At 34.4% G+C, this 23,335-nt stretch overlaps 1 protein-coding gene across 1 annotated transcript; it reads left to right on the top strand.

Moving 5' to 3' along the window:
• The first annotated feature begins 11,004 nt into the window (after nucleotides 1–11,004).
• Nucleotides 11,005–13,574, top strand: LOC138326805 (uncharacterized). The gene is made up of 2 exons (XM_069272804.1): nucleotides 11,005–11,084; nucleotides 12,674–13,574. The coding sequence occupies exons 1-2, from the start codon at nucleotides 11,005–11,007 to the stop codon at nucleotides 13,572–13,574; spliced, it is 981 nt and encodes a 326-aa protein (XP_069128905.1).
• The last annotated feature ends 9,761 nt before the right edge of the window (nucleotides 13,575–23,335 follow it).

Raw genomic sequence — 23,335 nt, 5'->3', positions numbered from 1 at the left:
TATTATTAACAGACCAATACATGATATAGAGATAGATTAGGCGTTATTAGGTAGTACACGTTATTTATAATGTTATTATAACAGACCAATACATGATATAGAGATAGATTAGGTGTTATTTATAATGTTATTATAACAGACCAATACATGATATAGAGATAGATTAGGCGTTATTGGTAGTACACGTTATTTATAATGTTATTATAACAGACCAATACATGATATAGAGATAGATTAGGTGTTATTTATAATGTTATTATAACAGACCAATACATGATATAGAGATAGATTAGGTGTTATTGGTAGTACACGTTATTTATAATGATTATTATAACAGACCAATACATGATATAAGAGATAGATTAGGCGTTATTGGTAGATTGTTATTATAACACCAATATTATATAATTAGAGTTATTAGTAGTATAATAGACCATAACAGACCAATACATGATATAGAGAGAGATAAGATTATTGGTAGTACACGTATTTATAATGTTATTATAACAGACCAATACATGATATAGAGATAGATTAGGCGTTATTGGTAGTACACGTTATTTATAATGTTATTATAACAGACCAATACATGATATAGAGATAGATTAGGCGTTATTGGTAGTACACGTTATTTATAATGTTATTATAACAGACCAATACATGATATAGAGATAGATTAGGTGTTATATAGGTTATTTATGTATTATAACATACCAATACATGATATAGAGATAGATTAGGTGTATTATAAATGTTATTATAACAGACCAATACATGAATATAGAGATAGAGATTAGGCGTGTATTGGTAGTACACGTTATTTATAATGTTATTATAACAGACCAATACATGATATAGAGATAGATTAGGCGTTATTGGTAGTACACGTTATTTATAATGTTATTATAACAGACCAATACATGATATAGAGATAGATTAGGTGTTATTTATAATGTTATTATAACAGACCAATACATGATATAGAGATAGATTAGGTGTTATTGGTAGTACACGTTATTTATAATGTTATTATAACAGACCAATACATGATATAGAGATAGATTAGGTGTTATTTATAATGTTAGTACAAACGTAATATTAGATAATGTTTATTATTATAACAGACCAATACATGATATAGAGATAGATTAGGTGTTATTTATACATGTTATTTTATTATTAACAGACCAATACATGATATAGAGATAGATTAGGTGTATATTGGTATATATTTATAATGTTATTATAACAGACCCCAATACATGATATAGAGATAGATTAGGTGTTTATTGGTAGTACACTTTATTTATAATGTTATTATAACAGACCAATACATGATATAGAGATAGATTAGGTGTTATTGTTTATTTATAATGTTATTATAACAGACCAATACATGATATAGAGATAGATTAGGTGTTATTTATAATGTTATTATAACAGACCAATACATGATATAGAGATAGATTAGGTGTTATTGGTAGTACACGTTATTTATAATGTTATTATAACAGACCAATACATTGATATAGAGATGGAGTATTAGGTGTTATTGGTAGAACACGTTATTTATAATGTTATTATAAACAGACCAATACATGATATAGAGATAGATTAGGTGTTATTTATAATGTTATTATAACAGACCAATACATGATATAGAGATAGATTAGGCGTTAATTGGTTAGTACACGTTATTTATAATGTTATTATAACAGACCAATACATGATATAGAGATAGATTAGGCGTTATTGGTAGTACACGTTATTTATAATGCTATTATAACAGACCAATACATGATATAGAGATAGATTAGGTGTTATTTATAATGTTATATAATGTTATTATAACAGACCATTACATGGTATAGAGATAGATTAGGCGTTATTGGTAAGTACACGTTATATAATGTTATTATAACAGACCAATACATGATATAGAGATAGATTAGGTGTTATTGGTAGTACACGTTATTTATAATGTTATTATAACAGACCAATACATGATATAGAGATAGATTAGGTGTTATTTATAATGATATCATAACAGACCAATACATGATATAGAGATAGATTAGGTGTTATTTATAATGATATCATAACAGACCAATACATGATATAGAGATATATTAGGCGTTATTGGTAGTACACGTTATTTATAATGTTATTATAACAGACCAATACATGATATAGAGATAGATTAGGTGTTATTGGTAGTACACGTTATTTATAATGTTATTATAACAGACCAATACATGATATAGAGATAGATTAGGTGTTATTTATAATGTTATTATAACAGACCAATACATGATATAGAGATAGATTAGGCGTTATTGGTAGTACACGTTATTTATAATGTTATTATAACAGACCAATACATGATATAGAGATAGATAAGGCGTCATTGGTAGTACACGTTATTTATAATGTTATTATAACAGACCAATACATGATATAGAGATAGATAAGGCGTCATTGGTAGTACACGTTATTTATAATGTTATTATAACAGACCAATACATGATATAGAGATAGATAAGGCGTCATTGGTAGTACACGTTATTTATAATGTTATTATAACAGACCAATACATGATAGATGAGGGTAGGTGTACACGTTATTTTAGATAGATAAGGGCGTCATTGGTAGTACATTAGGTTTATTTATAATGTTATTATAACAGACCAATACATGATATAGAGATAGATAAGGCGTCATTGGTAGTACACGTTATTTATAATGTTATTATAACAGACCAATACATGATATAGAGATAGATAAGGCGTCATTGGTAGTACACGTTATTTATAATGTTATTATAACAGACCAATACATGATATAGAGATAGATAAGGCGTCATTGGTAGTACACGTTATTTATAATGTTATTATAACAGACCAATACATGATATAGAGATAGATAAGGCGTCATTGGTAGTACACGTTATTTATAATGTTATTATAACAGACCAATACATGATATAGAGATAGATAAGGCGTCATTGGTAGTACACGTTATTTATAATGTTATTATAACAGACCAATACATGATATAGAGATAGATAAGGCGTCATTGGTAGTACACGTTATTTATAATGTTATTATAACAGACCAATACATGATATAGAGATAGATTAGGTGTTATTTATAATGTTATTATAACAGACCAATACATGATATAGAGATAGATAAGGCGTCATTTGTAGTACACGTTATTTATAATGTTATTATAACAGACCAATACATGATATAGAGATAGATAAGGCGTCATTGGTAGTACACGTTATTTATAATGTTATTATAACAGACCAATACATGATATAGAGATAGATAAGGCGTTATTGGTAGTACACGTTATTTATAATGTTATTATAACAGACCAATACATGATATAGTAGATAGATAGATATAAGGCGTTATTGGTAGTTACACGTTATATATAATGGCGCTTATTATTATAACATGTATTATGTTATTTATAACAATACATGATATAGAGATAGATAAGGCGTTATTGGTAGTACACGTTATTTATAATGTTATTATAACAGACCAATACATGATATAGAGATAGATTAGGCGTTATTGGTAGTACACGTTATATATAATGTTATTATAACATACCAATACATGATATAGAGATAGATAAGGCGTTATTGGTAGTACACGTTATATATAATGTTATTATAACAGACCATTACATGATATAGAGATAGATTAGGTGTTATATATAATGTTATTATAACAGACCAATACATGATATAGAGATAGATTAGGCGTTATTGGTAGTACACGTTATATATAATGTTATTATAACAGACCAATACATGATATAGAGATAGATTAGGCGTTATTGGTAGTACACGTTATTTATAATGTTATCATAACAGACCAATACATGATATAGAGATAGATTAGGCGTTATTGGTAGTACACGTTATTTATAATGTTATCATAACAGACCAATACATGATATAGAGATAGATTAGGCGTTATTGGTAGTACACGTTATTTATAATGTTATCATAACAGACCAATACATGATATAGAGATAGATTAGGCGTTATTGGTAGTACACGTTATTTATAATGTTATCATAACAGACCAATACATGATATAGAGATAGATTAGGCGTTATTGGTAGTACACGTTATTTATAATGTTATTATAACAGACCAATACATGATATAGAGATAGATTAGGTGTTATTTATAATGTTATTATAACAGACCAATACATGATATAGAGATAGATTAGGTGTTATTTATAATGTTATTATAACAGACCAATACATGATATAGAGATAGATTAGGTGTTATTGGTAGTACACGTTATTTATAATGTTATTATAACAGACCAATACATGATATAGAGATAGATAAGGCGTCATTGGTAGTACCTGTGTAATATAATACATAGTCTTCTTTATTGACGTTACCTGTTATACAAATTACCATAAAAAATAAAATAAGTCCAATCATTATTACCAGCGTGATCAGAAATATTAGGCAAATAGAAAAATATCGAACATCCCTAACTTCATGTATCAATGGAAAATAACATGTCCTCCTAACTGTTCTAAGATTATTACCAGATAACAGTATATGGCGCTTATTAGGTGTGGAAGCTGGTGTAGTATAAGAAACTACTGGCAAAACCCACCATCTAAGATGGCCAATTATTCCCAGTGTTCGATAGGGATACACATTTCAATACAGAATCGGAGAGCAGTTTCTTGCTATGAAATTTAATTTGTGAGTAAGAATAAAAATCGTTAAGTTCCTGATTGGAATTTTGACGAAAATGAATTTTCAACAGGACGTACACCCCTCTCCAATAAATCACTCATGGCGATAGAAGCGTTGAGTGGTCGTTGTTTAATGGGTGAACAATTTATTAGGTTGATTGTTTGATTGCCAGTTCATTTGAGAGTACCGGCCGTATAAGTTATTGGAAAAACACAGTAATACCGAGTGGCTCATGATTCAACGAGAGACATGCAAAAGAGGGACAACCTTTCAACCATCTCGAGTTGCGCAAAGGCTTATAATGTCAATTACTCCATAATGAAATCGAATTCGAATGCTTTGTGAATTCTGAAAATAATCGTACGAGAAAAAAACTGCAGTTTTTACAAATCAACAGGTACAAGTAACGTTTCCTTTTTATCGTGGTCGATATCAATATTCTCTAGTAGCGCTGTTAACGTTTACGTTTCCTAGTTACCATGTTGAGATTTAAGTTTCCTAGTTACTATATTGACATTTACGTTTCCTAGTTACCACGTTGACATTAACGCTTCCTAGTCACCACGTTGACATTAACGTTTCCTAGTCACCACATTGACATTAACGTTTCCTAGTCACCACATTGACATTAACGCTTCCTAGTCACCACGTTGACATTAACGTTTCCTAGTCACCACATTGACATTAACGTTTCCTAGTTACCACGTTGACATTTACGTTTCCTAGTTACCACGTTGACATTAACGTTTCCTAGTTACCACGTTGACATTAACGTTTCCTAGTTACCACGTTGACATTAACGTTTCCTAGTTACCACGTTGACATTAACGTTTCCTAGTTACCATGTTGACATTTACGTTTCCTACTCACCATGTTGACATTTACGTTTCCTACTCACCATGTTGACATTTACGTTTCCTAGTCACAATGTTGACATTAACGTTTCCTAGTTACCACGTTGACATTAACGTTTCTTAGTCACCATGTTGACATTTATGTTTCCTAGTCACCATGTTGCCATTTACGTTTCCTAGTTACTATGTTGAAATTTACGTTTCCTAGTTACCACGTTGACATTAACGTTTCTTAGTTACTATGTTGACATTAACGTTTCCTAGTTACCACGTTGACATTTACGTTTTCTAATCACCATGTTGACATTAAAGTTCCTAGTCACCATGTTGATATTTACGTTTCCTAGTCACCATGTTGACATTAACGTTTCCTAGTCACCATGTTGACATTAAAGTTCCTAGTTACCACGTTGACATTTACGTTTCCTAGTCACAATGTTGACATTAACGTTTCCTAGTTACCACGTTGACATTAACGTTTCTTAGTCACCACGTTGACATTTACGTTTCCTAGTCACCATGTTGCCATTTACGTTTCCTAGTTACCATGTTGACATTTACGTTTCCTAGTCACCACGTTGACATTAACGTTTTCTAGTTACCACGTTGACATTAACGTTTCCTAGTCACCATGTTGACATTAACGTTTCCTAGTTACCACGTTGACATTAACGTTTCCTAGTTACCACGTTGACATTAACGTTTCCTAGTTACCACGTTGACATTTACGTTTCCTAGTCACCACGTTGACATTAACGTTTCCTAGTTACCATGTTGACATTAACGTTTCCTAGTCACCATGTTGACATTTACGTTTCCTAGTCACCATGTTGACATTTACGTTTCCTAGTTACCATGTTGACATTAACGTTTCCTAGTTACCATGTTGACATTTAATTTTCCTAGTTACCACGTTGACATTGACGTTTCCTAGTCACCATATTGACATTTACGTTTCCTAGTTACCACGTTGACATTTACGTTTCCTAGTTACCACGTTGACATTTAAGTTTCCTAGTTACCACGTTGACATTAACGTTTCCTAGTCACCATGTTAACATTAATGTTTCCTAATCAACATATTGACATTTACGTTTCCTAGTTACCATGTTGACATTTACGTTTCCTAGTTACCATGTTGACATTTACGTTTCCTAGTTACCATGTTGACATTTACGTTTCCTAGTTACCATATTGACATTTACGTTTCCTAGTTACCATAATGACATTTACGTTTCCTAGTTACCATATTGACATTTACGTTTCCTAGTTACCATGTTGACATTTACGTTTCCTAGTCACCATGTTGACATTTACGTTTCCTAGTCACATGTTGACTAACGTTCTAGTTACAAGTTGACATTAACGTTTCCTAGTTACTATGTTGACATTTACGTTTCCTAGTTACCATGTTGACATTTACGTTTCCTAGTTACCATGTTGACATTAACGTTTCCCACGTAGTTACCACACCAGTTGACATTAACGTTTCCTAGTTTTAACCAATGTTTGACATTAACGTTTCCTAGTTACCATGTTGACATTTAACGTTTCCTAGTTACCACGTTTGACATTAACGTTTCCTAGTCACCATGTTGACATTTACGTTTCCTAGTTACCATGTTGACATTTACGTTTCCTAGTTACCATGTTGACATTTACGTTTCCTAGTTACCATGTTGACATTTACGTTTCCTAGTTACCATGTTGACATTTACGTTTCCTAGTTACCATGTTGACATTTACGTTTCCTAGTTACCATGTTGACATTTACGTTTCCTAGTTACCATGTTGACATTTACGTTTCCTAGTTACCATGTTGACATTTACGTTTCCTAGTTACCATGTTGACATTTACGTTTCCTAGTTACCATGTTGACATTTACGTTTCCTAGTTACCATGTTGACATTTACGTTTCCTAGTCACCATGTTGACATTTACGTTTCCTAGTCACCATGTTGACATTAACGTTTCCTAGTCACCATGTTGACATTAACGTTTCCTAGTTACCACGTTGACATTACGTTCCTAGTACCACGTTGACATTTACGTTTCCTAGTCACCATGTTGACATTTACGTTTCCTAGTTACCACGTTTGACATTTTACGTTTCCTAGTTACCACGTTGACATTAACGTTTCCTAGTTTACCACGTTGACATTAACGTTTCCCTAGTTACCACGTTGACATTAACGTTTCCTAGTTACCACGTTTGACATTAACGTTTCCTAGTTACCACGTTGACATTTACGTTTCCTAGTTACCACGTTGACATTTACGTTTCCTAGTTACCACGTTGACATTAACGTTTCCTAGTCACCATGTTAACATTAATGTTTCCTAATCAACATATTGACATTTACGTTTCCTAGTTACCATGTTGACATTTACGTTTCCTAGTTACCATGTTGACATTTACGTTTCCTAGTTACCATGTTGACATTTACGTTTCCTAGTTACCATGTTGACATTTACGTTTCCTAGTTACCAGTTGACATTACATGTTGACATTAAGTTTTTCCTAGTTTCCTACCACGTTGACATTACGTTTCCTAGTTACCACGTTGACATTAACGTTTCCTAGTTACCATGTTGACATTTACGTTTCCTAGTTACCACGTTGACATTAACGTTTCCTAGTTACCATGTTGACATTAACGTTTCCTACTATGTTGACATTCGTTCCTAGTTTTTTGACATTTATGTTCCTAGTTACCATGTTGACATTTACGTTTCCTAGTCACCATGTTGACATTTACCATGTTGACATTTACGTTTCCTAGTCACCATGTTGACATTAACGTTTCCTAGTTACCATGTTGACATTTAATTTTCCTAGTTACCACGTTGACATTGACGTTTCCTAGTCACCATATTGACATTTACGTTTCCTAGTTACCACGTTGACATTACGTTTCCTAGTTACCACGTTGACATTTACGTTTCCTAGTTACCACGTTGACATTAACGTTTCCTAGTCACCATGTTAACATTAATGTTTCCTAATCAACATATTGACATTTACGTTTCCTAGTTACCATGTTGACATTTACGTTTCCTAGTTACCATGTTGACATTCACGTTTCCTAGTTACCATGATATTTACGTTTCCTAGTTACCATGTTGACATTTACGTTTCCTAGTTACCATGTTGACATTTAACGTTTCCTAGTTACTATGTTGACATTTACGTTTCCTAGTTACCATGTTGACATTTATGTTTCCTAGTTACCACGTTGACATTTACGTTTCCTAGTCACCATGTTGACATTTACGTTTCCTAATCACATGTTGACATTTACGTTTCCTAGTCACCATGTTGACATTAACGTTTCCTAGTTACCATGTTGACATTTAATTTTCCTAGTTACCACGTTGACATTGACGTTTCCTAGTCACCATATTGACATTTACGTTTCCTAGTTACCACGTTGACATTTACGTTTCCTAGTTACCACGTTGACATTTACGTTTCCTAGTTACCACGTTGACATTAACGTTTCCTAGTCACCATGTTAACATTAATGTTTCCTAATCAACATATTGACATTTACGTTTCCTAGTTACCATGTTGACATTTACGTTTCCTAGTTACCATGTTGACATTCACGTTTCCTAGTTACCATGATATTTACGTTTCCTAGTTACCATGTTGACATTTACGTTTCCTAGTTACCATGTTGACATTTACGTTTCCTAGTTACCATATTGACATTTACGTTTCCTAGTTTCCATATTGACATTTACGTTTCCTAGTTACCATATTGACATTTACGTTTCCTAGTTACCATGTTGACATTTACGTTTCCTAATCACCATGTTGACATTTACGTTTCCTAGTCACCATGTTGACATTAACGTTTCTTAGTTACCACGTTGACATTAACGTTTCCTAGTTACTATGTTGACATTTACGTTTCCTAGTTACCATGTTGACATTTATGTTTCCTAGTTACCACGTTGACATTAACGTTTCCTAGTTACCACGTTGACATTAACGTTTCCTAGTCACCATGTTGACATTAACGTTTCCTAGTTACCACGTTGACATTAACGTTTTCTAATCACCATGTTGACATTTACCTTTCCTAGTTACCATGTTGACATTTACGTTTCCTAGTTACCATGTTGACATTAATGTTTCCTAATCACCATATTGACATTTACGTTTCCTAGTTACCATGTTGACATTTACGTTTCCTAGTTACCATGTTGACATTTGCGTTTTCTAATCACCATGTTGACATTTACGTTTCCTAGTTACCATGTTGACATTTACGTTTCCTAGTCACCATGTTGACATTAACGTTTCCTAGTTACCACGTTGACATTAACGTTTCCTAGTTACCACGTTGACATTAACGTTTCCTAGTCACCATGTTGACATTAACGTTTCCTAGTTACCACGTTGACATTAACGTTTCCTAGTTACCACGTTGACATTAACGTTTCCTAGTTACCACGTTGACATTTACGTTTCCTAGTCACCATGTTGACATTTACGTTTCCTAGTCACCATGTTGACATTAACGTTTCCTAGTCACCATGTTGACATTAAAGTTCCTAGTTACCACGTTGACATTTACGTTTCCTAGTCACCACGTTGACATTTACGTTTCCTAGTCACCACGTTGACATTTACGTTTCCTAGTCACCACGTTGACATTTACGTTTCCTAGTTACCACGTTGACATTAACGTTTCCTAGTCACCATGTTGACATTAACGTTTCCTAGTCACCATGTTGACATTAAAGTTCCTAGTTACCACGTTGACATTTACGTTTCCTAGTCACCACGTTGACATTAACGTTTCCTAGTTACCATGTTGACATTAAAGTTCCTAGTTACCACGTTGACATTTACGTTTCCTAGTCACCACGTTGACATTAAAGTTCCTAGTTACGCCGTTTGTATTAACGTCTCCTAGTTACGCCGTTTGTATTAACGTCTCCTAGTTACGCCGTTTGTATTAACGTCTCCTAGTTACGCCGTTTGTATTAACGTCTCCTAGTTACGCCGTTTGTATTAACGTCTCCTAGTTACGCCGTTTGTATTAACGTCTCCTAGTTACGCCGTTTGTATTAACGTCTCCTAGTTACGCCGTTTGTATTAACGTCTCCTAGTTACGCCGTTTGTATTAACGTCTCCTAGTTACGCTGTTATTTCACGTTGACGTTTATTAGTTACCACAATTGTTTATCTTAGTTCCCAATATCGACTTACATATTATTTATCTTATTATTATCTTTTATTAAATATAGATATTATGATACGCCTTCTTTCATGTACATAAGATGAGTAAAATCAGGAGAATTATAAAATCATACACCCGTGGGAACAGGGGCGTGATTTTGATGAAGTTAAACATAAATGAAATATCTGTATCCTTTGTTTCAAAATGTATCCTTCACGATTTGATTCTGGTTTACAGCAAGGTTATAGGGCCAGACCAAGTCCAGACGTTACAGACCTACGTATGTTAGTACCTATACTTTCAGACTGGCTTTTATTGATTATATTATAGTGGATGAAGAAGGAGAAAGTAGACATAGTAGTTTATCACACTGTCAGTGTTTGTACCGACAGCCACACCAGCGGCTAACCCCGGGATATTACCAAATTACATGTGCCAGCTCCACAGCTTTTTCTATCAAACGTAAGGCAGTCCCGACATGTCTCCCCTAATACAGTAACTCCCTGGACGAGAGGGAATCACACAATCACTGATGGTAAGTCTGATTAAATCTCCAACCAATAAGATTTCAGAAAGAACATAAAACATATGCATTTCTGAAAATGAAGCTTCTACTGGTGCATTGCCATAAAACAGGATTGCATCCACACCATAAAAGGGAAGTGGATCTTAACAGACAGCAGGACTCAAAAAAGAATCCGATAAAATGCTAGGAAGAAATATAAATTATAAAATATCCTTAATATGTTTATGCATCACCAATTCATTATGGCCATTAAATTAATGTAAACCGAAGAAAAGGAAAATCAACAGTAAACTAGACATTAATGACCTTGTCCTCCAAATCAACAGTAAACTAGACATTAATGACCTTGTCCTCCAAATCAACAGTAAACTAGACATTAATGACCTTGTCCTATAAATAAACAGTAAACTAGACATTAATGACCTTGTCCTATAAATAAACAGTAAACTAGACATTAATGACCTTGTCCTCCAAATCAACAATAAACTAAACATTAATGACTTTGTCCTCCAAATCAACAATAAACTAGACATTAATGACCTTGTCCTATAAATAAACAGTAAACTAGACATTAATGACCTTGTCCTATAAATAAACAGTAAACTAAACATTAATGACCTTGTCCTATAAATAAACAGTAAACTAGACATTAATGACCTTGACCTTGTCCTATAAATAAACAGTAAACTAGACATTAATGACCTTGTCCTATAAATAAACAGTAAACTAGACATTAATGACCTTGTCCTATAAATAAACAGTAAACTAGACATTAATGACCTTGTCCTATAAATAAACAGTAAACTAGACATTAATGACCTTGTCCTATAAATCAACAGTAAACTAGACATTAATGACCTTGTCCTATAAATAAACAGTAAACTAGACATTAATGGCCTTGTCCTATAAATAAACAGTAAACTAGACATTAATGACCTTGTCCTATAAATCAACAGTAAACTAAACATTTATGACCTTGTCCTCTAAATAAACAGTAAACTAGACATTAATGACCTTGTCCTATAAATCAACAGTAAACTAAACATTTATGACCTTGTCCTCCAAATCAACAGTAAACTAGACATTAATGACCTTGTCCTATAAATCAACAGTAAACTAAACATTAATGACCTTGTCCTCCAAATCAACAGTAAACTAGACATTAATGACCTTGTCCTCCAAATCAACAGTAAACTAAACATTAATGACCTTGTCCTCCAAATCAACAGTAAACTAAACATTAATGACCTTGTCCTCCAAATCAACAGTAAACTAAAACATTAATGACCTTGTCCTCCAAAACAACAGTAAACTAAACATTAATGACCTTGTCCTCCAAATCAACAGTAAACTAAACATTAATGACCTTGTCCTCCAAATCAACAGTAAACTAGACATTAATGACCTTGTCCTCCAAATCAACAGTAAACTAGACATTAATGACCTTGTCCTCCAAATCAACAGTAAACTAGACATTAATGACCTTGTCCTCCAAATCAACAGTAAACTAAACATTAATGACCTTGTCCTCCAAATCAACAGTAAACTAAACATTAATGACCTTGTCCTCCAAATCAACAGTAAACTAAACATTAATGACCTTGTCCTCCAAATCAACAGTAAACTAGACATTAATGACCTTGTCCTCCAAATCAACAGTAAACTAAACATTAATGACCTTGTCCTCCAAATCAACAGTAAACTAAACATTAATGACCTTGTCCTCCAAATCAATAGTAAACTAAACATTAATGACCTTGTCCTCCAAATCAATAGTAAACTAGACATTAATGACCTTGTCCTCCAAATCAACAGTAAACTAAACATTAATGACCTTGTACTCCAAACCAACAGTAAACTAAACATTAATGACCTTGTCCTCCAAATCAATAGTAAACTAAACATTAATGACCTTGTCCTCCAAATCAACAGTAAACTAAACATTAATGACCTTGTCCTCCAAATCAACAGTAAACTAGACATTAATGACCTTGTCCTCCAAATCAACAGTAAACTAGACATTAATGACCTTGTCCTCCAAATCAACAGTAAACTAAACATTAATGACTTTGTCCTCCAAATCAACAGTAAACTAAACATTAATGACCTTGTCCTCCAAATCAACAGTAAACTAGACATTAATGACCTTGTCCTCCAAATCAACAGTAAACTAGACATTAATGACCTTGTCCTCCAAATCAACAGTAAACTAAACATTAATGACCTTGTACTCCAAAACCAACAGTAAACTAAACATTAATGACCTTGTCCTCCAAATCAATAGTAAACTAAACATTAATGACCTTGTCCTCCAAATCAACAGTAAACTAAACATTAATGACCTTGTCCTCCAAATCAATAGTAAACTAAACATTAACGACCTTGTCCTCCCAATCAACAGTAAACTAAACATTAATGACCTTGTCCTCCAAATCAACAGTAAACTAAACATTAATGACCTTGTCCTCCAAATCAACAGTAAACTAAACATTAATGACCTTGTCCTATAAATCAACAGTAAACTAGACATTAATGACCTTGTCCTCCAAATCAACAGTAAACTAGACATTAATGACCTTGTCCTCCAAATCAACAGTAAACTAAACATTAATGACCTTGTCCTCCAAATCAACAGTAAACTAAACATTAATGACCTTGTCCTCCAAATCAACAGTAAACTAAACATTAAGGACCTTGTCCTCCAAATCAACAGTAAACTAAACATTAATGACCTTGTCCTCCAAACCAACAGTAAACTAGACATTAATGACCTTGTCCTCCAAATCAACAGTAAACTAAACATTAATGACTTTGTCCTCCAAATCAACAGTAAACTAAACATTAATGACCTTGTCCTCCAAATCAACAGTAAACTAAACATTAATGACCTTGGCCTCCAAATCAACTGTAAACTAAACATTAATGACCTTGTCCTATAAATAAACAGTAAACTAAACATTAATGACCTTGTCCTCCAAATCAACAGTAAACTAAACATTAATGACCTTGGCCTCCAAATCAACTGTAAACTAAACATTAAGGACCTTGTCCTATAAATAAACAGTAAACTAAACATTAATGACCTTGTCCTCCAAATCAATAGTAAACTAAACATTAATGACCTTGGCCTCCAAATCAACTGTAAACTAAACATTAAGGACCTTGTCCTCCAAATCAACAGTAAACTAAACATTAATGACCTTGTCCTCCAAACCAACAGTAAACTAGACATTAATGACCTTGTCCTCCAAATCAACAGTAAACTAAACATTAATGACTTTGTCCTCCAAATCAACAGTAAACTAGACATTAATGACCTTGTCCTCCAAATCAACAGTAAACTAGACATTAATGACCTTGTCCTCCAAATCAACAGTAAACTAAACATTAATGACCTTGTCCTCCAAATCAACAGTAAACTAAACATTAACGACCTTGTCCTCCAATCAACGGTAAACTAAACATTAATGACCTTGTCCTATAAATAAACAGTAAACTAGACATTAATGACCTTGTCCTATAAATAAACGGTAAACTAGACATTAATGACCTTGTCCTATAAATAAACAGTAAACTAGACATTAATGACCTTGTCCTATAAATAAACAGTAAACTAGACATTAATGACCTTGTCCTATAAATAAACAGTAAACTAGACATTAATGACCTTGTCCTATAAATAAACAGTAAACTAGACATTAATGGCCTTGTCCTATAAATAAACAGTAAACTAGACATTAATGACCTTGTCCTCCAAATCAACAGTAAACTAAACATTAATGACCTTGTCCTCCAAATCAACAGTAAACTAAACATTAACGACCTTGTCCTCCAATCAACGGTAAACTAAACATTAATGACCTTGTCCTCCAAATCAACAGTAAACTAGACATTAATGACCTTGTCCTCCAAATCAACAGTAAACTAGACATTAATGACCTTGTCCTCCAAATCAACAGTAAACTAAACATTAATGACCTTGTCCTCCAAATCAACATTAAACTAAACATTAATGACCTTGTCCCCCAAATCAACAGGCATAGACTATATTGAGAAGACTTACTTTGTTGGTTTTGCAGTCCTTGTATATTGAATTTGAAGTTAGAAACGGCAGACACATTGACATAGAGAAGGGGTTTTTATCTGTGAGGATTATAGCTTGGAAGTTGTCATACACCCATCAGTTCGGATACAATAGAAGCAAGAAAAATATTAAAAAAAACATGTCATAGATGGATAACTACCTCAATACTTCGACTTTCCTTGCTTTTAATAGGTCGAACTTATCTAAAAGAAAATATTAGCCAAAACATTATTACAACTGGGAGAAAAAGACCTAGAAAGGTTTGCTCAGGTTAAAAAGCAAACGACAACTTATTAAAGCATCATTGTTATAGGATTTTCAAAACCATGGTCGGAGTATGAGATGCTGTTAAACTGACGGTCATCTCCCAATGTTTTTTGGTCATACGTTTCCCCTTAGGAGGCCTTAGATCTGACCACTGTCTCTCTTCATCAATTGTTAATGTCTCGCACACGAACTGTGCGTGCTTGAAAAATGTCAACGTCTTGAATATATCATAATGTCAAAATGTTCTTCTCAGTAGCCGTGTGCTTGGCATCTGTCGAACGACTACAAGTATATGTATATAAAGTATTGTCTGATTTATAGATAGAGATATCGTTTTCAATCCGAACAAACACAGAATGGCTGGTGAAATGTTTTTTCATTATATTTAAAGACAGAGAAGTGTTCTAACTGTGAGAATATATAATCACTTAATTGGTAGATCTGTCGTGTTGCCATGGTGACGGAGACAGCATGTCTCCTGGCGGTCACGCACCAACATCCGGCATATGTTTTGTTGTCTCCGTAAGCAATCGTCTACAGCAGCTCTCGCTTTGGACCGGAAGCTGACAAAGAGACCCGGAAATTTAAAACAGCTATTACTTGTTCTTTTATGACAGGTTCGAAGCTTCGCTCGACGGTAATAACTTGTTGTGACAGTTGCAGTAAATATAAAGAATGGTTTCGACCCAATATTTCACAAAGAAAGACTTAAAAATGTTGTTGACATGTCTACCATATCATATGCTCTTCTTGTCTTCAACTCGCTCACTTACATTGAAACAAATTATAGCCAGACTAAGTGACCTTAGTCTTTTGTTTAAACTGAATACATAATACATTATAGATCAGATTGGAAGGTCATTGTTACATAATTAATAACATGTGAAATGGCGTTCTCGCAAATGACCGAAATCCGCAAGGAAAAAAAATCTTATTTTTCGAGACATGTTTGGGATGCGATGCATCTAACCCAAGAGAGAATACAAAAGGAACGACTACATACAGATTACATACGAAAACAAAGACACAGAAAGGAACAACAACCTAGAGACAAATGTCACAGCGAAGGACGATTCCAACGAGGAGTTAAACTTACAGACATGCAATGTCTCAGGTCGATTCTTTGATACATATCTATTGTTTTGAATAGAAGACGATTCCAATAGATTTGCGCTATTGCCGTCCCCCATTTCACACCAAACGATCATCACACGTGGACGGGAGGCACGAGTAAGGTGAATAGTATCGATTTTTCATGACATTCTGTGGTAATGTTCCGCTTGTCATGTCAATAAAAGCTCTGACTGGCGACAAACGTGTGTATTGAAATAAAAGGTCATTTCTCTTCACATTTTGGAAGAAATCGGCACAAAGATAAGATATATTCGGATTCAGATCCACCGAATTAGCATTGCATTTCAATTACGCTTCGTCAAATGAAAAACGCTTCCATTTAAAAACCTTCTTTCACAACAATTACAATATGTGCGTCACTTTCTCTTGCACCTTTCATACTTTGTGTATGCATTGTCCAACTTGAAAGCTCTGAGAGAAATAGCGGCGGGTGTTTTAATTTATATTCTTTGTATTTTAGTGAGCTTAAGAGGTCAAATCACATTATATATCCATTCCAATTGTAGGCAAGATCGTACATTATTGTTTTGTTTTTACAATTTACTTCTAACAGTAAATCACCATAGAAATGTCCGCCATTAATATTCAGTAAGGATGGCGCAGTTCTTCACTTACATTTTATTAATCTGATCAATACTGTTTCTTTAGATGTAACGACCACCTTGCATGAACATCACACCTGTCTAACAAGGAAACAGAACACTTCCTTATGGCAGTACGCGTTCGTCACTTATCCAATATCATACACTGACATCAACAAGACCAGGAAAAGAGAGTACGTAAAAATCATAGGTTCCATTCGTCATATCTAGACTTACTCAAACACCAAACCTGTGGTGTTATCACCGGCAAACAAGTCTTTAACTTCAGCATCCAACATTTCATTATTTGGCTTCAAAATATGTCACAGTGTATTAAAATTACATTGCCACAAAACTGATTTTTTCGTGTTTGTTTACTTTTTTTTTAAAACTGATAGGCACAACGATTTGAGATTACATAAAACCAACTCAATAGCAACAGTTTAACATACCTATAAAGCGTTTGTTTCACTCAGGATCTGTCACACCTGATTGATATAATGTAGTACTCTAAATGATGATCTTTTCCGTTAAGTTATAGTCGAAAATTCTCGTTGTACAAACTGTGGAAACCATTGTGAAAATGCTTCTCATTATTTATTAGAATGTCCAAATTATTTAGCTGCCCGTACAAAGTTAACAAGGACATAGTCATTCAGATCCCCCGCCAATGGAGATATCAAAGCTGAAGTAAGTTTGATTGTGGAGACTTATGTGTATGAAAAAAACCAGGAAAAAGGAAGTTGAGCTAAAGAAAAATGGAGTATAATTAAAGTAGAGCGGGGCTGCAATTGTTGAATCAGGTATACAGCCTTGACATTAATATTAGACTATATACACAAAGATGGGTGGAGTTTTGCAAAGTAACATTTACCATTTACCATGATAATTTCAGCAATGTTTCCATGGTAACGTAAAAAGTGCAAAAAAAGAAAACCTAAAAATAGCAAAAGGTACAAGATGTACTACTAGACCATAAAAAGAATGTGTCTATGAAGTTTCGTGGAAATATCTCTGCTGGTTTTAGAGTTATGCTCCGGAAATGAACCTGCTACAAAAATATGATATTTTCAGCAATGTTTCTATGGTTACAGAAAAAAAACACAAAAAGTGAAAACCTAAAAATAGCAAAAGGCACTACTAGACCATAAGAACAATGTGTCTATGAAGTTTCATGGAAATATCTCTGCTGGTTTTAGATTTGTGCTCCGGAAACGATTCTTACACAAAAATCTGCCATTTTCAGCAATGTTTCCATCGTTACAGAAAAAAGTACAAAAAGTGAAAACCTAAAAATAGCAAAAGGCACTACTAGACCATAAGAACAATGTGTCTATGAAGTTTCATGGAAATATCTCTGCTGGTTTTAGATTTGTGCTCCGGAAACGATTCTTACACAAAAATCTGCCATTTTCAGCAATGTTTCCATCGTTACAGAAAAAAGTACAAAAAGTGAAAACCTTAAAATAGCAAAAGGCACTACTAGACCATAAGACTAATGTGCCTATGGAGTTCCGTGCATATATCTCAACCGGTTTTCCAGTTATGCTGCGGAAACGAACCTGGTACAAAAATATGATATTTTCAGCAATGTTTCCATGGTTACGGAAAAAGTGCAAAAAATGAAAACCTAAAAATAGCAAAAGGCACTACTAGACCATAAGAACAATGTGTCTATGAAGTTTCATGGAAATATCTCTGCTGGTTTTAGAGTTGTGCTCCGGAAACGATTCTTACACAAAAATCTGCCATTTTCAGCAATGTTTCCATGGTTACAGAAAAAAGTACAAAAGTGAAAACCTTAAAATAGCAAAAGGCACTACTAGACCATAAGACCAATGTGTCTATGAAGTTTCGTGGAAATATCTCTTCTGATTTTAGAGTTATGCTCCGGAAACGAACCTGGTACATTTTCAGCAATGTTTCCATGGTTACGGAAAAAGTGCATAAAATGAAAACCTAAAAATAGCAAAAGGCACTACTAGACCATATGACCAATGTGTGTATGAAGTTTCGTGGAAATATCTCTACTGGTTTCAGAGTTATGCTCCGGAAACCATTCCTACGGACGGACGGACAGACGGACGGACAGACGGAACCCATTTGTATATCCCCCACCAACTTCGTTGGGCGGGGGATAATTAGCGACATTGATGAGCAAAATCTGGAAATATGCCTTAATTTGCTGATTTTTGGCGATGAAAATTTGGCTTTGGAGGTAAACTGTAAAATATTTTAACGTGTGAAATCGTATATTAGGTCCAGTGGAAGATTCTGAACATACTTATAAACTTTAAACATACAAAAGCTTTTACTACAGAATTAGTATTAAATTTAATTTAAGTATTATATTGTAATTGTTTTAATCTGTATTCGATATCTAAGTCATCATGAATATTATGTTAATTGTGCTATAATGTTAGGAGACGGCTGTTTAAGTTGGAATAACTTGTGCCTGATCCTTTTGTGTTTTACAATAAAATATGTTTAAAGTAAAAGTGATGTCAGCTGTGGAATACTGAAGGAGTTTTGTGGGATTTTACTTCCGGTCATGGCCGAAGACAGTCGATTCTATGATCAGCTCTCCGATTCTACAAGCAATTGTGTGAATTGTGTGGATTTAGACGGACTATCGTACACCAATGTGAACTCTGAAACGATGCAAAACCCTCACACGTTCAATGCAAGTAATCAATCTGGAAATTATGATCATTCCGAAGAAAATTGCGGTGAGTACAGTTTACGTAACACCAGCACGAACACAAGTAGTCGTACAGAAGCGGACACTTCCAACACTGATCAATCATGTCCTGATATAAGTCAGATACAGAATCAACAGTTTATAGACGAACTTGACCAAACCCTGTACCATTTGCCAAGAGATTCCTATATACCCAGATTACTGACTTTAACAAAGCATGATGATAATGTCCTCCAATGGTATAGGCAAACATTGTTCAAACGAGCACAAACTGTTCCAAATTGTCCGCAACGTACCCTTATTTCGAGGAAGTCTACCCAAACAAGTTCCAAAAGTGAGAAATATGCCAAAGACTGTCATATTATAAATATGTTTATATGTGGAGACGATTCAGAAATAAACAGTGTATTTACTAAAGGTAGAGATGAGGCTCTAGACCATGAAACCAGACCAAAGGAAATTCTAAGATCGCTCCAATGTGATAATACTGCTCAAAGTACTACTCCAAGTACCTCACAAAACCACTCTTCTGTAAACCTGAACATGTCAAGAATTCCGAATCCAACATTACATACAGTGTTAGAACGTCTAGACAATATTGAAATGACATTGAAGTGTAATACAGTTACGGAGAAAAGATTAATAAATGAACTTGAAAGTATCAAAAAAGAAAACGAAAATCTTTGTGTTATCATAATGGACCTTCGAAATACAATTTTGAACAGTGGAACTTCTGCAACGTATGCGACAGTTTTGAAATCGCCGAAAGTCGACAGAATACCGCCCGTTCACAGCCCCACCGATACCGTACTCACATTACCGAGTGATACAAACGCATGTACGAGTGAAAGCGCAGCCAACCATGCAGAACAAGGAAACGTAGATAGCTCACTAACTGACAGACCGGTTTCAAGTGCGTGTAACGGTACCGGTACCGCTAATAAAAGTGTAAACACAACACCGGGGATACAAAATAGACAGACGCACGCGAACGAAAGACGTGAATACACACCAACCATGTATTTAAAATCAAAATCACCCGAAAAACTTGAGCACCGAAATAACTATACGAAGACCAACGCATATACCAATACTAATGAACTTACCGAACGTCAAAAACACGGTGGTCCACCAACTGACGTCTTTGTAGGAGTAAAACGGAGAAAATCAGCTCGGTTCTACCTGTGTGGCATCGGTGACGAATCCACAGAATCTGGTATTACTAGATATGTAACGGACAAAGGAATCAAAGTCACTGATCTCGTACTATTCAATAACAAAGGGAATACATATTCGGCAAAACTCAACGTCAGCACGGATAACCCAGATATCCTTCTTAGAGACGATTTCTGGCCTGAGGATATCCTATGTCGTCCCTGGGTAAACCGTAACCAATGGGAAAAGCAGAGACAGGAGACATTTACGCGTCGCAGTAGCGGTTCGCGACGAAGGTTTGACTCTCGTAGTAATCAGAGAGGGACATACAGTTATAATAGATCACGTCAAAATGACTTTGATACAGAGTGTAGCTATAATCGTGACTGGAAGGAGGGTTTTCGCCACAACCCTTATGAAAATGACTATGATTATCATGAGGATTATAGGGACGAGACACGTCATTCTGAATTTGACTATGAATCAGACAATTTCAATGGTAACTACCAAGAAGATTCTCATCGCCGAGCACATAATAGTGATAATGAACAATTTGTGAACAAAGACAATGGGCGAAGAGATCGCTGGGGAACAGAACGATACAAATAGAACAATTAAATGGATTACAGACTTTACAAAATGAACAATAAAAATCTACTTATTTGTTTACTATTACTCTTAATGAACTTGTCTATCACTACATGGAATGTAAGAGGTATCGGATCATCGGGTCTATGTGTGAAGAAATTTATGAGTGAAACAGCTAGTGACGTAATTATCCTCACGGAGGCAAATGTGGACAACGATAAGTTGAGTATTCTTGATGATATTCATTCAGATTATTTTGTTGCTCCAAGGCCTAAGCCTACAGACGGTACAACGGATAAACAGAAGACTGTTATCATGATTAAAAATACAATATATCACAGCGTAAATATACTTGAAAACTCATGTACGGATCGGATCGTCGTTATACAAATAAGTAATAACGAAATTGATTGTCTTACTATAGTTGGAATATACATGCCCAGTAACAATGACTTGAATTTATATGGCTCAATATTACAGCAATTACGAGATACTTGCGTCTTTTACTCACGAAACGGAAAAGTTATCATAGCGGGAGATTTGAATGCGCGATTAAATGAAACCCCAGAACACTACGCTTTGAGGCACAAATCCAACGAAATGAAAACTTTAATAAACGACATGAATCTTAAAATTGTAAACTTAAACAACATTTGTACTGGATACAGATATACTTTCTCTCCAATGAAATCTATGTTGGATTATATATGTATTGACGAGCAGCTTCGACCTTATTTGCAACATGCAGAGATATTTGCGACTGCAGAGACAGATATCGCGTCTGATCACTTACCAGTAACGTGTATCTTATTAATACCTATTCAACATACATATTCCAATGAACCAATACTATCCGATGATTCGCGATCTTGGAAAAAAAGCATCTGTTGAGAACTTGATTTTATATCAACGCCAACTCTCAGAAAGGCTCAAACTACTCGAAGATATGCCTCTTAGGACTCAATATGATATAGACGCTTATACGGAAATACTTACCTTGTCGATAATCATGTCAGCAAACGTGACAATACCACCTGTAAATAGGAACCCACGTCTCAAACCGTACTGGACACGTGATGTCAGAATCGCTCATAAGCATGCGCTAAACGCAAGGAAACAATGGATTTACGATGGTCGACCAAGAGGATTTCATAACAATTCATATAAGGAATATAAGAAAGCAAAGCGTTTATTTAGAAATACCCATGATTTAGCCTACGAACAATACAGACAAGAGCTTGAAATGGAGCTTGAAAATACAGCGGATTGTGACATTAGGTTGTTTTGGAAAATCATTCGCCAAAGAAAATGTCCGAAAACAGACCGAAGCCAAAGAATCATTTTTAACAACAACCCTCATGATACACCACGGGGAATATCTGAAGCATTCGCAAGTTATTTCGAAGGAATCTATCAAACCCCACTATTTCGAGAAAATATTATGACACTATCCGAAGAATATACAGATCAGCAGGCTCAAAATATGCTCAACGCACCGT

Source organism: Argopecten irradians, chromosome 7 (genome assembly GCF_041381155.1).
Source record: "Argopecten irradians isolate NY chromosome 7, Ai_NY, whole genome shotgun sequence".
NCBI lineage: Eukaryota > Metazoa > Mollusca > Bivalvia > Pectinida > Pectinidae > Argopecten > Argopecten irradians.
The sequence above is the reverse complement of the archived record's forward strand: the minus strand, read 5'-3'. Positions and strand labels throughout refer to the sequence as shown.

What these genes read in the sequence shown, in the direction of transcription:
- LOC138326805 (XM_069272804.1), top strand. Translation starts at nt 11,005, where the DNA reads ATGTATCCTTCACGATTTGATTCTGGTTTACAGCAAGGTTATAGGGCC. An exon ending in GACGTTACAGACCTACGTAT is followed by an intron (nt 11,085 to 12,673) that starts GTTAGTACCTAT and finishes CCAAATCAACAG; the next exon opens with TAAACTAAACATTAATGACC.